The sequence below is a fragment of the Geospiza fortis genome, unplaced genomic scaffold, assembly GCF_000277835.1.
Source record: "Geospiza fortis unplaced genomic scaffold, GeoFor_1.0 scaffold279, whole genome shotgun sequence".
Taxonomy (NCBI): Eukaryota; Metazoa; Chordata; class Aves; order Passeriformes; family Thraupidae; genus Geospiza; species Geospiza fortis.
In genome coordinates this window covers 954,076-969,743 of record NW_005054352.1, presented here as the reverse complement: position 1 = coordinate 969,743, position 15,668 = coordinate 954,076, and the positions used below count along the sequence as shown (strand labels likewise).

The 15,668-nt window shown below is 35.7% G+C and overlaps 1 protein-coding gene across 1 annotated transcript in view; it reads right to left on the bottom strand.

The window, feature by feature from the left end:
• The window catches only part of ADGRV1 (adhesion G protein-coupled receptor V1), a 280,024-nt gene that overhangs the window by 247,108 nt on the left and 17,248 nt on the right, over positions 1–15,668 (bottom strand). The window contains exons 7-11 of the mRNA XM_031058954.1: positions 12,604–13,169; positions 11,121–11,391; positions 10,032–10,361; positions 6,117–6,293; positions 4,924–5,147 (exon numbers count right to left, since the gene is read on the bottom strand). Coding sequence (XP_030914814.1) covers positions 4,924–5,147; positions 6,117–6,293; positions 10,032–10,361; positions 11,121–11,391; positions 12,604–13,169 — 1,568 coding nt within the window. The remainder of the gene's footprint in view (positions 1–4,923; positions 5,148–6,116; positions 6,294–10,031; positions 10,362–11,120; positions 11,392–12,603; positions 13,170–15,668) is intronic.

Below are 15,668 nucleotides of genomic sequence, written 5' to 3'. Positions count from 1 at the left end.
AAAAGCAAAAGGAGAGCTCTCTGTCCTGCCGTCTGTCTGTCCGCAGACAACACAGTCCTGGAGGAGGAATGCGGGGGAGTACGTGCAATGTCTGAGCAAAGAAAAAAAAAAGAACTGTGCGATTCTTCTCTCCCCCCTTTCACTCTCTGCAACAAGTCTTAAAGGTGCAAAACTTATTATTATTCAGCATAAACCAATGAGACGATTTGGGGATAAAAGCATCATATAGTCAACCCAGGACAGTGTTACTTCTTTGAAAAGTAATGAAAGCTAGCAGTAGGTGTCCAGTAACTGATATAAACATTCTACTACCAGTTTCAAATAACTTTTTCCTTATCAAAACAAGATCTGGCCAAAGCCTTGAAGTAAAAAGCAAGTAAAAGGCAAGTAAAAGGCAATATTTTACAATGAAAGACTTAATTCTTATAGCATCACATATATTTCTTCATGAAAAAATTACTTAAGAAAGATAAACATAGTTTTGAAATAAGTACTAAGCACAGGAAATTCCCAAGTTAGAAAAATACTGCAAACTCTATTAAACAACTTTTCTTATGCCCTGAATTAAGGCACATAGACAGTATGCAGCAGTGCTTTAAATGGGCCTTCCATGATTTGCAAACTTTTTTTATCATTAAATAGTCTCTTAAACACAAAAATGCTTTGATTAAATTTGGAAAATAATTTTTTTACAAGTGTAAATGCAAAACATAGGTTTGACTCAAGTGCTGGGTTCAGATTTGGGCCCTGCAATTCAGCAACCATGAATTTGATTTATTGTTACTCTTAAAAACTTTCTTCTTTAAAAAATTTTCACTTCTATCCAATATCTCAGAAAGTGTCCTCTTCCACTGGACTACTTTTCAGCCACTCTTGTGTGCCTGTAGCTCTGCATGATGTTGTTTGGACCCACATGGGAAATCTGAGACTTGATCTTGTTGAATCTCAAGCCATTTTTGCTGGACAATCAACCCAGCCTGTCCAAGTCCCTCTGTAGAGGCCTCCTACCTTCCAGCAGATCAAGAATCCCATATAACTTGGTGTCATTCACAAATTTACTAAGGGTAAATCCCATCATGCAAATCATCAATAAAGATATTAAACAGTTCTGGGCCTAACACTGATCCCTGGGGGACCCCGCCAGTGTCTGGTTGCCAACCAGATGCAGCACCATCCACCGCCACTCTCTGGGCTCGGCCATCCAGCCAGTTCTTAACCCACAGAAGCAAGTACCTGTCCTAGTCATAGGTTGCCAGCTCTTCAAGGCAAATGCTGTGGCACACAGTAACTTTGCTAAAGTCCAGATAGACAACATCCACAGCTTTGCCCCAATCCCTCAGGCATGTCAGCTGATCATAAAAGGAGATCAGATTGATCAGGCAGGACCTGCTCCTCCTAAGCCCATGCTGGCTGGGTCTGATGCCTCAGCCATCCTGTAGATGTTGTATGACCCCACTCAAGATGATCAGTTCCATAACCTTGCCAGGCACCAAGATCAGGCAGGCTGGCCTGTAGTTCCCCAGTTCCTCCTTCCAGCCCTCTTTGTGAACAAGCATCACATAGGCCAACCTACAATTGTCTGTGACCTCCTCAATTAGCCATGACTGATGATAAATGATAGAGAGTACCTTAGAGAGCTCTTACCACAGCTCCCTTATTACCCTAGGATGGATCCTCTCCAGTCCCATAGACTTATGATCACCTAAATAGCTCTGCTAATCACTACTTCCTTCTGGATTTCAGGAGGTCTATTCTGCTCTTCTACCTTTTCTACCAGCTCAGGGGACCAGTTGCCCTGAGAATAATTTGTCTTTCTGAGATCAAAGACTGAGGCAAAGAAGGTGTTAAGTACCTCAGCCTGTATCGCATCACAGAAATCATTAGAACTATAAAATTTTCCACATTACATCAGTTTTGCTTCATTGAACATATGTCACATTAGATACATACATACACATACATAGATCTGTTCTGGTATCTTAATTTATGGAAGTCATGATCAAAAGATTCTGAGCATAAACTATTTAAATACTCAGCTGTTCCTGGATTTTGATCTTCCCAAAATAAAAATAAATTAATTTGTGTATTGTTTTTCCCAGGACCTAAAGTTCAGAGGTTTTGCTCTCAGCTCTACTCATTTAAGAGAACAAACACAATCCATGTCCCATGATGCTCCTGGCCCTTCAGCTGTGCCAATTGCCAAATTTGTAGCTGTGTTTCTGCACTGGGGGAACAGCAAATGCCAACAGCCAAACTTCTTGTGCAGAAGTTAAGAAAACTATCAGGTTTAGGTCTGTAGTGATACAGACCTCTGGCTTTATTTATTTTTAGTTTAAATTCAGGCCTATTAAGATATGGGCAGGCATCCAAACTGAAGCTGGTCCTAAAGAAAGAAAATATGAAGAAGCTTCAGCAGGCACAGGATTATCTTGCTTCTTTACAGCTCATCTGTCTTCTGGGTAAGCATATTCTTCATGATATACATTGGCCTCCATTTTGTGGACAGCATTCATAATTATTTTTAATATCCAGGGCCTACAGAGGGTGGCCACAGAGCAAGAAAGTAAAATACTATTTTTAATGGCTGGGAAGATTTCTTTTGTTATTATGGGTACAAAAAAAATCAAAGCTCATTTAAAACATAAAACTACCATAACAACATCACTGAGTTGTAAATAATACATCCTTGTTAGAACTAATTATCATATTATTTTGCCCATGCTATTACTAATCACAATAAATAGAATGCTTATGGATGTATTTCTACATCTATAGTTTCATTAAAGTCTGTACATGCTCTATTTTTCTACTGACTTATGCTACAGTCTATCAAGCAGTGCGAGCACATCCACAGCAGAGTGTGTCTTTGTTTTCATGGTAATTCACTACTGCTGTGAGGAGCTGGCTGCCTGTCTTGGAAACTGAAATCTTCTGTTCATCTAGAAAACACAAACTATGTAGGAGGCAATACCAAAAGCTTACACACATCACCCTGCCAGTATCATTCACCCCTACTTTGAAGAGTCATCTCCAGTGTTGAAAGGATGATCTTTGCAAGTATTGCATTCTTGTCTTTTACTCAAGTTAAAACTTGCCAAATTTCTCTTGTAGCCTTGAGGAACTCTGTCCAGGTGTAGAGAAAAGTTCAGATTTTATCTCTAACGTATTTACTTTTCCCTGGCCAAACTACCTATTCCTTACTTCACTCTCTGGCCTTGACAAGTGTGGGAAAGCTGCTTACTGCTGGCAAAATTTTTACCAGCCACTTCATGATCAATAGAACCTGCTACTCCCGCTACACATAGCAAAAGCAGAACAGTGGTTGCGTTTGTTCAGCTGCCAACTCAATCCCCTTTTAGACATAATTTTCAAGGCATGGGATTAATAGTCAGAGTAAGTGGTAAAAAGCTATAGTTACACATACTACAGAGCTGTCCAATACTAAAAAGTTAATCTTTTATGCTGCCCACTTCCTCTATGTACTTATTTGTCTCCCATCCTTCCACTTCAGCATTTTTGTCACTTTACACAACTCCTTCACAACTTCAGTCATTATTTCTAATCTTAGTTTCTTTGTTTGCGTCACAGACTCTAATGAACTTTCTGGCAAATCAATTTCATCCACAGGAAAAAAAACAGAACAGAAAACTGCTTGCAATAGTCTCCATTTGTTTTTTGGGGTTTTTTTGTTTGGTTGGTTGGGTTTTGGTGGTTTTGTTTGTTTGTTTGTTTGTTGGTTGGTTTTTGGTTTTGTGGGTTTTTTTGGTTTTTTGTTTGTTTTCAACAGGACCATCTTTTCAACACAGTGAGTATCCAAAATTAGAATGAAATAATTCCTTGTGCACTGGATGCATCCACCAGCTAGCTTCTACAGAAGCAGAGCAACACTGTAATGAAAAAGCATCTTTCCTGTGTGATAGAACACTGATCAAAAAAAACAGGATCAGCAGCAGCCTAAGCCTTTCTGGTTTGCCAGTATATACTCTATATGAATATATAGTGTTAAAAGTTCCCAACAGCTAGTCTGCCCTCCCTATGCACAACAAGGATACTTTTACATAAGGTAAGGACTGTATACGTAGTAGATGTTCAATGCAGACATTGCAGCTGACCGACCTCTCTTAGCATGTTTCCAGAAAAATAAATGGGACAATATACCTTAGATTATTAGAAGGTATTAGCAGAAGTGATAGTATTTCTAAACTATAGATACATCTGAATTTTTGGAAGCAGGACTGAAGAAATAGCCAAGATTCTCCTGCTAATAAAACAAAAGGCTCCTGGATATGAAATAATTCAAGCATTCTGAGTAGGGTTCACATGCAGATAATATCTTCTGAGGCCTCTTACAGCCTTAATTATCCTGCAAACCCGATGTCACACAGAAAGGAGACCACAACACTGTGCTTCAGAAACATCATTGCTCCCTTTGTAGCTGAGGCATGTGGTAGTAGTCACACTGGCCTATTTTGGAAGCCAGCAGTTGTGATGGAAGTATCTAATTCTGCAACAACATCCTGACTATAAATCACTTCTGAGAAAAACACAGTTATGTATTTCTTTCATTACTATCCATTATAACTTTCCCCATTATCTCACTAAACATTATTTTTCTGAAAGTAAGTGTTATAATCAAGAGCTAGAACTAAAGATCAAAGCTAAATCAACTTTTTAAGTAGCATACATTATTTTTAATCAAAATACAAACAAAACTAAGTCATTAGATGATAAGCACAATATGGTTTCTTACACTGATCATGAGTCAAAGATTTCATACACAGTCTAAATCAAGGGCCCAATATTCCTCCCAGCATTTATCAACACAATGGAGGCAACACCTCATAATTAATACTGTGTCAATTTTTTTATATATAGATTGAGTATAGCAAGTGGTACATATGAATAAAGATTGGGGTACAATACCTGTCCAAAGTTAATAACACAGTTTCATTCATTTCAGGTATATCATCAGCTTTAATAGTAATGTTGATTGCAGTATCACTTTGTCCAGATAAGAAAACAACAGAGCCATTAAAAGGGCTTATATCATCCTGTGTTACTGCCTTGTGATTAGGACCAGATGGTCTCAAACTCCAAAACACAGTTGCTTGACCATCAGTCCCATCTCGATGCAATGCAATGGAAACCTGTAAAGAACATGAGTCTGCTATGACTTGCAAAACTAGATGCAAAAACAATTAACCCCTTGCAAATTACTGTTTGAATATGAGCCTCAAAATATTCACCTCTGACTTATATCTATGTATAGATCTGAAATCAAAGATGGTATATCTATGAAGACATATACTGAATCTTATATATTTAATCATCTATCCATTATATACTTGGACATATATGTTTATATATACTTAGTGGAGGTGGCAGACCATTAAAATGACAAATCACTTAGCACTCATGAACACAAAACCCCTTCTATGATGGATTTAACCAATGCCCACCTCATAAAGACAACCTAGGTTTTAAATCAACAGTTTTATTCTGAGGATGGAAAGCAATTCTCTGATTCAGGATTTGAAGGAAGATCTCAGTTAAGACAACTAGGGGGAAAAAAGGGGAAATGTAAGAAAAAATATTTTATAGAGGGTTTCTCTGGCTGGGGTTACGGCATTCAGATGGATGACGATGCTTTTGAAAATGCTTTGGGTAATGAGAAATACAAAAAAGCATTATTTATTAGAAAACACACACAGCAAGCTAATCTACATATTCACATGTAAGTGAATTATAAAAAACACAGACACTTTCACCAAATTTAGGAGCAAAATCAGTCCTACTCTACAGAGTGTTTTTGCAGCTGGTGAAAGAAATTAAACTGCAGCATCTTTTGCTCCATGTGAGCATGAGGACTTAACCAATTCTAGATTCTTACACAGAAAGCAAAGTTCACCACACTTTTCAGATGACAAACACATTAATCTTGCTAGCAATTTCTACCTTTTTGGTTGTTTAAAGGAGGAGAATATTTGAGATAAGATCAAACTTGGAGGATGGATTTTTCTCACATTAATTTTCAAATGCTGCAGTGGATATAGCAAACTTTGCTTTCTCCAAGTAAGTTTTCCATAGTAAGGGACAATATAAAAATGTTTACTTACCACTGTAGCAGGTGATTCTTCTGGTTCAGAAACAATAATTGGAAGATTGCTAGTAAAGCCTATTTCTCCATTTGCAATATCTGGAGTAATCCTCAAAGAAATATTTTGAATCTCATCTAATCTAGGACTCACGGGTGGGACAAGAGGAATTCTATTCAGCAGCTCAACCTTTTCCAACTGTGAGAAAAAGTAAGAAAAACTTGAGAAATAAGAAGCCTGAGTACTAAATAAAAACTATTCTGACATCTTGGAATAAGTGTCATATGCAAGGAGCAAAACACCTCCAGGATAAATTTCTCCTACTAGCGCCATTTCTACTACAAAAATGTGTAAGTAGCTATGTAAGAAATTAAGTGAATGGTATTGAGCTTCCACAGCAGAATGGTATACCTCTCAGACAAATCATGTACACAACTAAATGTATATAGAGGGACAATTAACTTTCTAAACTGGGCATTTCCTTACTAGATATATGAATTGATCTGCCAGATTGTTGTTTGTACTTCAGTTTTTTTGTCATGCATTGATAAAAATCTGTTGAAGTCCCTGGAAACATAATAATTTAGACACTCTCATGAAGCCAAAGAGTGAGTCAATCTTCTTTCCTCTGTTAAAAAATATAAAGACTTCTCTATTTACAATAACTAATATGTTAGAATTTCATTCATAATTGAAAATCAGCACAAGATTTCAAAACTATAGTCTCCTCTTATATTACCATATTTTATTTATGCTAAGAAGAAATAGAAAAATGTTTATTCTATCTTTGAATGGAAAATACCATTCACTTACCCCATCAGAACCATTGACATGACTTTCCTTGTGTTAATTGTTTTAATATTCCTTTCAAATATAATTTATAACACTATCAGATTCTGTCTACATGGATCATAATAACAGATATTTCTATGACCAATTTATATATACGTCTGTAAACATTTCACTGGTGCATGAACCATCAATGAGAACCACCTTTTAACTCCCATTAGGATGTTTTTGCTTGGAGTTATTAGATGCTGCCACACAGATTTTAGTGGAGAAGGGCAAAATGACCTTATTTAAATCTATATAGTCAGAATGGGGGAAAAAAGATTTGCCTTTACAAGCAAACTGTAGGTTTGCTGATAAATGAAAATGGATATTGAGAGATGAAGAAACAATGGGAGAAAACCATAAATTAATTAAAAATAAAAAAATCATTTGAAGAAACAATGGGGAAAAAACATAAATTCCATAAGAATTAAAAATTAAAAGGGAGAATACATTAGAAGGGAATCTTAAATATCCGGGAAGTCTGTACCTCTCAAGTAGCTCAGCCAATGGGGAAAGAGAGAAGGGAAATGCAGTTGGGAAATTAGGATAAAAAATGAGGCAGTGTCCTCTAAAATTTTAAGACACCCCAGGGGAATGCCCCATGGCCTCTCCCTTTATTTTAATAAAGTAAAAGGACTCCTCTGTCTCTTTTTTGGACATAAACCTCTGGTGTTTGTGGATTAATTTTCCTAGCATTATGAATCATCCTCTCAACTGATGAGTTTTAAATCCCTTTGATTCTTTAAACCAATTTATATAAAATCATATCATATGACTGTATCATATTTTGTTCTGCTTTATTCAAGTAACACTCAAAAATATTCATGCAAATTTTATTTGATGATAGATGGGATTTGTTTTATAAATACTGTAATTAGAAATTGATTCTCAACCATCCAAGCTACTTATTGGGATTCTGAGGAACACAGAGTCATTCTATTTGCTTCTTTATTTTCTAAGATTTCTTTTAAAATATGTGCCAACTCTCAAATTAACACCATGCAGGTGGACCACTGTTGTGGTTCTTAGCTCAGTAGAAGTTCTGAAATACTACAGAGCTGAAAGAATTCCCTCTGTTACTATCTGGATAGTAAGTTTGAGATTAAAGTAATAATTAATTAAATATTGTTTTGGTTTTTTTTTTATTTCATTGTTTCCTCTTCAAGCAAATCAGTCCATGAGGGAAAAAAGAATGCACTGTGAACCAAATAATGCCAAGCAGTTTACTAAATTAGTTAATCTTCCTGTCCATACCAAAAGTAGTCTACACATCAAACAATAGGTTATTTAATTGAAGATGTCACTGAAGAAGGTTAATCTCATATTTCCAGTTCCTCTATCTGTTCTCTTGTCGTGTTTATGCTTCATTTCTTCATCCCTCCTTCCCCGATTTCTGAGTTGATCCTTTACTGGGCCTAGTACAAACTTTGTAACCTCATTCTAAACATTTTTTCTGAGACTATAATTTATTCACAATGTAGAAGGATTGTCATAGTGATAAATAGGGGTATTTTTCTTCCTTTTTTAAAGGAATTATTTGTGTTAGAAGCTGCATCTGATTTTGTATACTCAAAACATTTTTATAGTTCATGGAGAAAGTACAGAACATACACCCTGTCTCCCTGGAATCTGCAGTTTGAAAATCCATGTGGAAAGTCTGCATATTGAAGTACTTGTCACACATCCTGTCCATAGTCCACACTGCAATGTTATTTGTAATCTATCACCTGAAAGGAGCTTGGAATTAGATATTTCAAGTATTCTGTCAATCTTTCAGAACACATGAAGAAGGTAAAACACACTAACCTATTATAATATTTCAGAAACATATTCCCTGCCTAGCTGTTAACATAGAAAGAGCATGTGCAACTAAAATGATAATATGATTCTGGCAATATTTTTTTTCTCTCTCTCTTTTTTTTTTAATAGAATTAGGGGGAAATAGGTAGAGGGAAGAAATCTTTTCAAGTAATTGAAACATTTTTGGTAGACTAGAAATTAAAGAAAAAAAGACAAAATTTTACATTTATGATTCCACATCAACATTTCTGCTTGAAAATTTTGAAGACACCTCACTTAAAAGGAAAAGACTGAAAAGAACTAAGAAAAGACTTTGAGATTTGTGCTTTGGTTGTGCCAAGTCACCCCTTTGTCTGTATATCAGGATTGCTCCCCAGGCTCATAATCTTAGTCAGTGGCAATAGTTAATCAGGAGAAGTAGAGATTATGCAGTGGTCTCAAATGCAGATGAGAAAATAAGTATAAAAATTACTGATTACAAGCCCAGAATCTCCCACAGTAGCATATCTGAACAATAACTTGTTAACATGGATGCAAATCTGGTTTTGCCCAGCAAAAAATGCAGAAAAAAAATCATTTTGGAAAATTAAAAATCTTTCTTTAAACATTTTTTGTGGAAAACCCATTTTCTTTCAAAAGCATAATGTTAGTGTATTTTTCCAGCCAGTCTTACAAGCAATGACACAATCTCCCTTCTTACAAATTCAGGTAGAGAGGGAAAAAAACCCTGCCAAACAAACAAAGAAAAAAACCCCACAAACAAAAACAAAAACAGAAGATGAAAAAAAGCAAAAGACCACATACAGGGAAAACTAGAAGAACATTTCAATTACCTGGTCAAAGCTGCACATAAATTCAACATATGTTTGACTATTTTAATTTTTATTTCCTTTCTTTTAATTTCTAAAATCTGTCATACTCCTGTACTTTAGGAGCCTTAATTTGATTAAATCAAAAGGCAAAGGGTAGACAGAATAACATACCTGAAAAGATAACTAGCTTCTGCAACATTGATATAATTTTGTTAAATTTCATAATTAGTAACTGAATCCTATTACAACAGTGTATTTTTTTAAATTATATAATTAGTATATCATTATTAGGAATAAAGCTCCTTATAGCATATCTGTGGAAGCAGTATCTAAATAAAAGAGTTTTCTTGGATACAGAACTAATTGTTTTTCTTTTTTTTAATCAGGCAGAATCATTTTAATGAAGTTAAAAGGGAAGGAGCCACTACTATTTTATATCCTTTATACTACTACATGGGCTAAAAAAACACCCCAAAAACAGCTGAGATACCTGTATGACAAAATGAGCCCTATTTTGAAGAAATGCATCATTTCGTATTGGTATATTTATAGTCGCTTGGGCTTTTCCTTCTGGAAAGATGAGAGTACTTCTTCTAGACATATTCAGAATGCCACCTTTCGCTCTCTCAGGATCCAGAGCTCCAGCTGGAATATACAGTGCAGTATAAACCAACTGCACATCTCCAACTGTTCCTCCTTCCCTTGCAAAACTCAAGGATAAAAAGCGTCCCATTGGATTACTTTCAATCTTCTGATTCTCCAAAGGATGGAATTTTATTAGGCCATAAACATCATCACTGTCCTGAATGTAAAACAGAAGCTGCAAACCAGAAAACAGCATGCTGCATTACTCTTTACCATAGTTTCGTGCTTTCATAAAATCATCTCCTGACAGTCACCACACATTTTTCTCCTTAGTCTCCTTAGGCATCAGGAAAGAAATCAGATGGACAGCCTCAAAGAATTCTTTATATACAATAACCATCGCACTGACAGTGGCAACTGTCCCACTATGCATCATCGCACATGCCAGAATGAGCTGTGAATGTAAAGGATTTCATTTTATTCACCAAGCTCATTCCAACCATTTTTGAGAAAGACAAAGCAGGGATTTGAGTCACAGAACTGTCAGCAAGTCTAGCCACCCTTTATTTAATTGTTCATAGATTACAGTCTTAATCACCAAAGCTTCCCCTTGAAGCTGTTACTCTGTAAACATTTCAGTAATCATTAAAACAGCAAAAGAACAAGTGAAAATAACTTTCCTGTCTTCTGTTAGAAAGCAGTCCATCAAGACAGCATTTATTCAATCCTAGCACATTGGGAATAATCTGAACTGAATTCTACCACAGTAAAAGGGTCTGGCATTGTACAGTATACTCAGCCAAATACTTTAGATATGGCTCTATACACTAAGATTATATTAAGGATCAGTTTGCTTGATTTTTATCCTAGACCAAACCTTTTAACCTGTTCAGATAATCCATCAATCAATGTTATTAAAACTGGTAATGTCTTTACCACTCCAAATACCTTCTCCAAAAGTACCTTCTCCAAGAGAATTCTAAAGTAAACTTACCTCACATGGCTCACTGACTTCTGCACCTCCCTGTATTGTATAAGGTAGGAGTTTCAGAAGATAAGGCTCTGCCTCTTCTGGTATATCATCATCAATAATGTTCAGATGAAGTGTCACCAGCATCTCTCCTTGATCAAAACTTATCTCTCCTGCCTCTGGAAATAGGTCTGCAGTCACAGGTGAAGGGTCACTGCTATTTCGGATTATAACCCAGGAAACAGAAACATTTCCATGTGTTCCACCATTTCTTACAATTGTGATCCCTTCGAACCTATGGTTTTGAATTAAAACAAAATCCCACAAACCATAATTACTACTGGCATGTATGGTTACCAATTCCCTAAAATATTTACACTGACCTATAGGGTATAAATGCTTGCAACTGACATTTGACTCAAGGCTTACAGTTTGCGAAATCATAATACATATGTAAGACTGGAGCATTTACGCACAAACTCTCTGTAAAATCTCAGAAGACATGTTAGATCTCTCTTTACAGCAAGTAAGATACTCAGAACTGAGTGGAGTCTTGGCATATTTTATATTTGCCTTGCAAAATACAAATCAAATTTAAGAAAACATTTTGCCTATTCTACATCATGAACAGTTATGAGGCATGAGCATTGAAATTATGATCTTGAATAAGCTGTTTGCCCCTGTACTAAAAATATATTCAGCTACTGATACTTATGATACTGGAAATGTCATGTTGCCTGCATCTGACAAGTGAATGACTACAAAAAAAAATCTGAGTCATGACTTACAAACATCTAGAAAGTAAGATTTATTTCTTTACTGTGTATAAAAAAAGAAAGATGAATACTCAAGTGTTAGGCTCTACATACCATAAAATATTCTTCCAAAATTTTTCATAGTATGATAGTTTGAGGCATTATTTGTTTTTTTGTGAATGAACTACCAGTAATTAGTGGTGGACATTTTTATTGTGATTATCAATATTGTGTATCAGTCTGCCTAAAATATCTGTAGAGAGCTTTGATTTTAGTCTCTATGTAAAATTACAAATATTTAAATTGGTTTTGAGTTTAAGGTAACTATTTAATGGGAGATGCTGAACACTTTATTTTTTTTCTTTAATCAGAGACTGGTTTTACAGATAGCAAAAACAAATATACATGAAAGGTGAAAGAGAGAAATGTATTTCCCACTGAAACTGTGTGTAGCAGTATCACAACTTCACCAGTCCTACCTTTAGATTAGAAGTTTTCACTATTCTGATAATGTGATTGAATACTTATGGCTTATTTACATATAGTTTATAGATATTAAAATACTTTCTGCATAATTAGACATCCCCACTTCCTTGAAATCTTTGTAAATATAGCTGATAATAACAACACACTAAGTGATTACTACATTATATTTTAGTAGTGATTTTATAGTTACTTATGCTAAGGAGTCTTAACAATTACAAATAAATCTCTTACACAGACTAGATACTAGATTTTAAGATCTGTAGTACCTTGAAATTTGATCTTCATCAATGATAACAGTATGAGTGAACAGAACACTGTGGATTGACAGCACTCCATAGGGTTTATCATTCGGCTGGATAGTGACATGAACCACAGATGGATAAATCAAAACAGCATCTCCCTGCAAAGTGTCTTTAAGAAGCATAATCTGAAAGGTCTCAGCAATTTCTGGTATGGCATCATCAAGGATCTTAAATTTCAAATATGTTTCGTGAACTAGAGGTGGGAAAACAAGAGTTGTATTTGGCTGTAGATCTAGGAAGTCTACATTAAGCTGTGCATGTGCAGTTGAATCCCCAGTTATGATGGCGTAACTGACAGAGACTTCATCTTCATCAGGTCCAATTAATTTTCCAGTGACATCCTTACCACGAACCACTTGGATTGTTATCACTTCATCTTCCTCAGGCACCATGTAAGCATTCTGGACAAAACGCACAGGACTGTCATTTTTCCTAATATTAATCCAAACAGAATTTTTTGTGTTGTTGATTTCAGCCCCTCCCTCCACGCTCTTCAGACAAACAACAAAGACTTCATCATTTTCAGGTACCTGGAAAAATGTATTAGCAACCGTGTGTAAGTCCCATTTCAAATATATGCAGAACGCTTAATACTGAGAAATATGTTTTATGCATTTTGCAGAAGACTGAAATTATACTAGCTTGAAAGCTCATTTCATATTAAAACAAACAGGAGAATAGTCTTGCTTTCAACTAATTCTATAAATTCCTTTTCAAAATTTAAGGTCTCTATTTTACCTAAACATACTTCTGAAAGAGAGTAGAAAGTCAAACCAAATACAAATAAAAATTACTCAAGAATCAGAAAAATCTTCATCTTTACAGCTTGAGAGTATGAGAAGACCAACTGCAATTTTTGAAAGCCACTCTACTTTGAAACAAGTGTTCCATTCCATTACTTAGATTTAAATTTTCTTTTTTCTGAATTTGATTCTGATCTACCTCTATTTGTTCCTGAGACAATATAACAGCAACTTCTTTATAGAACCTACCTTCCCTCTACAATCCATCCATCCCTCTACAATTTGAATCGCCACAAACCCAGACAAAATTTCCATCACAGATCTGAGTGTTTTCTTGTTCTTACCAATAATTTAGATTTTGGTACTTCTACAAAATAAGTGTTTAAAACTACATTTTAGTTCTAGCTATTTCTTCTCCAATATCAGATGCAGGAGAAAATAAATAGCTTATAAACCACAAATTACAGAATTAAGGATGATATTTCTGTTTTTTATATATATATATATATATAAATATGTATATATATGGATAAAAATGGTGTGATGTGATTCCTGGGTATGTGCAGAGCCAGGAGTTGGACCTGATGGTCCTAATGGGTTCCTTTCAACTCAGCATTTTATATGATTCTATGATTCTATATTTTATTCCCCAAATCTTGATTAGCTACTGTCCTAGGGTGACATTATGATACTTGTATCCCCATTCATATATTCTGTTTCTGCAGGATATTATGTTCTGTGCCTTTAAGACTGGCTTTGAAGAGTGGAAGTTTTGTTTGGGTTTTTCTTATCAGGGACACAGAGACGGACAGTACCTAGTGCTGCTTTGGCTTTTTTTTGCTTTGCTTTTTGCTTTGTTCTCTTGCCCCTGCTTCTGCTTGCTTTTTTGCTTCTGCTCATTAGCTAGTTTAGCTAAACAGTCCAGATTTCTTCCCGGACTGTTTTCTCCTCTCCTTTTTTGATCATCTCGAACCTGCTCCGGACTGGGACTGGAACCCCGAGATTTCACATCCTGTGGCTGCAGCAGCTGCCCCAGCGCCAGAGGGACTGACAACAGAGCGACCACCTCACCCGAGAGAGACTTTCTGAATTTGTCATCTTTTTTTCAGAGTGGTGTAATTCGTATTGTTCATTCTGTGTGGTGGGGGGTGCTGTGCCTGTTAAATAAACAGGTCCTTTCCACTTCTCTCTGAGGAATTCTTCCCGAACCGGTTGGGGGGAGGGACCATGTGGGTTTGCTTTCTGGAGGGGCCCCCTTTGGAAATTTTCTACCAAATTTGCCCTAAACCAGGACAGCTACACTTATGGAAGTGAAAAAATATTGTTATTAATATATATAGATAAAATTATTTTAAAATTATTTATGATCTTTGCATTTCATCCTTACTGTGGACTACTGGAAACCAGTAGTATTTGCTTCTGAGAGGAACTCCAGGACAAATGTACAACTTCTGAAAAACCTGCTGTCCAGTATTTCTTTCTCTTTCACATTCATTTATTTATTGGCCACCCTCAGATCCTTTTCTAGGGCTAGAAGAGTGGGCATGATATCTTATGCCAATTCACTTCCTTTGGCTTGTGGCACGGAAACATGCATAATGCCATTGACTGATACCAGGGTTTGTTGTCAGCATGAGATCTGGAACATCTCAGCCACCAGCTTCCTATACTGAATACAACACAGTTCATCAACCTCATTAAAAAATTGCTCACTTATGTTTCATTTAGTTGACTAACTAGTATTCTATCTGGAAAAATTTAAAAATATACATTCAAGAGAGTCAAAATATATCCACAACTTTAGCTGTAGTTTACATCTTAACATCTCATTTACAGATGATACAGGACACTTTGGAATTCTTAATGGCATCATTTTGACCAATGAAAAACCCAGTCAGACTTCAAAGACAACAATATAAAAGATTTTCACTGTTGATTTTCCTCTTTCATTTTCTGTTAAAAAGTTTCCATTATTCCTCACTAAAAAAGGAAATGTACACAATGGAATTACAATAAATATACTACTGTAGAGATCAGAGCTGCAGTCGTCTAATTTTTGTACGAAAAAGGCTTTGCAATTCAGAACAATACCTGTTGTAGAGTTTTTTCTTAACTTAGATCTTAACAGCTCAAATTAAGTTCTGAGAGTAACACTGAATGCTTGTGCATTCCATCATCATCATCATCAACATCATCAATAAAGGATTTTTACACAAAATTAACCTTTTGTGTACAGCCATAGAAGACATCCAGAGTGGACAACCACAGCTATACAGATCAAAGTTT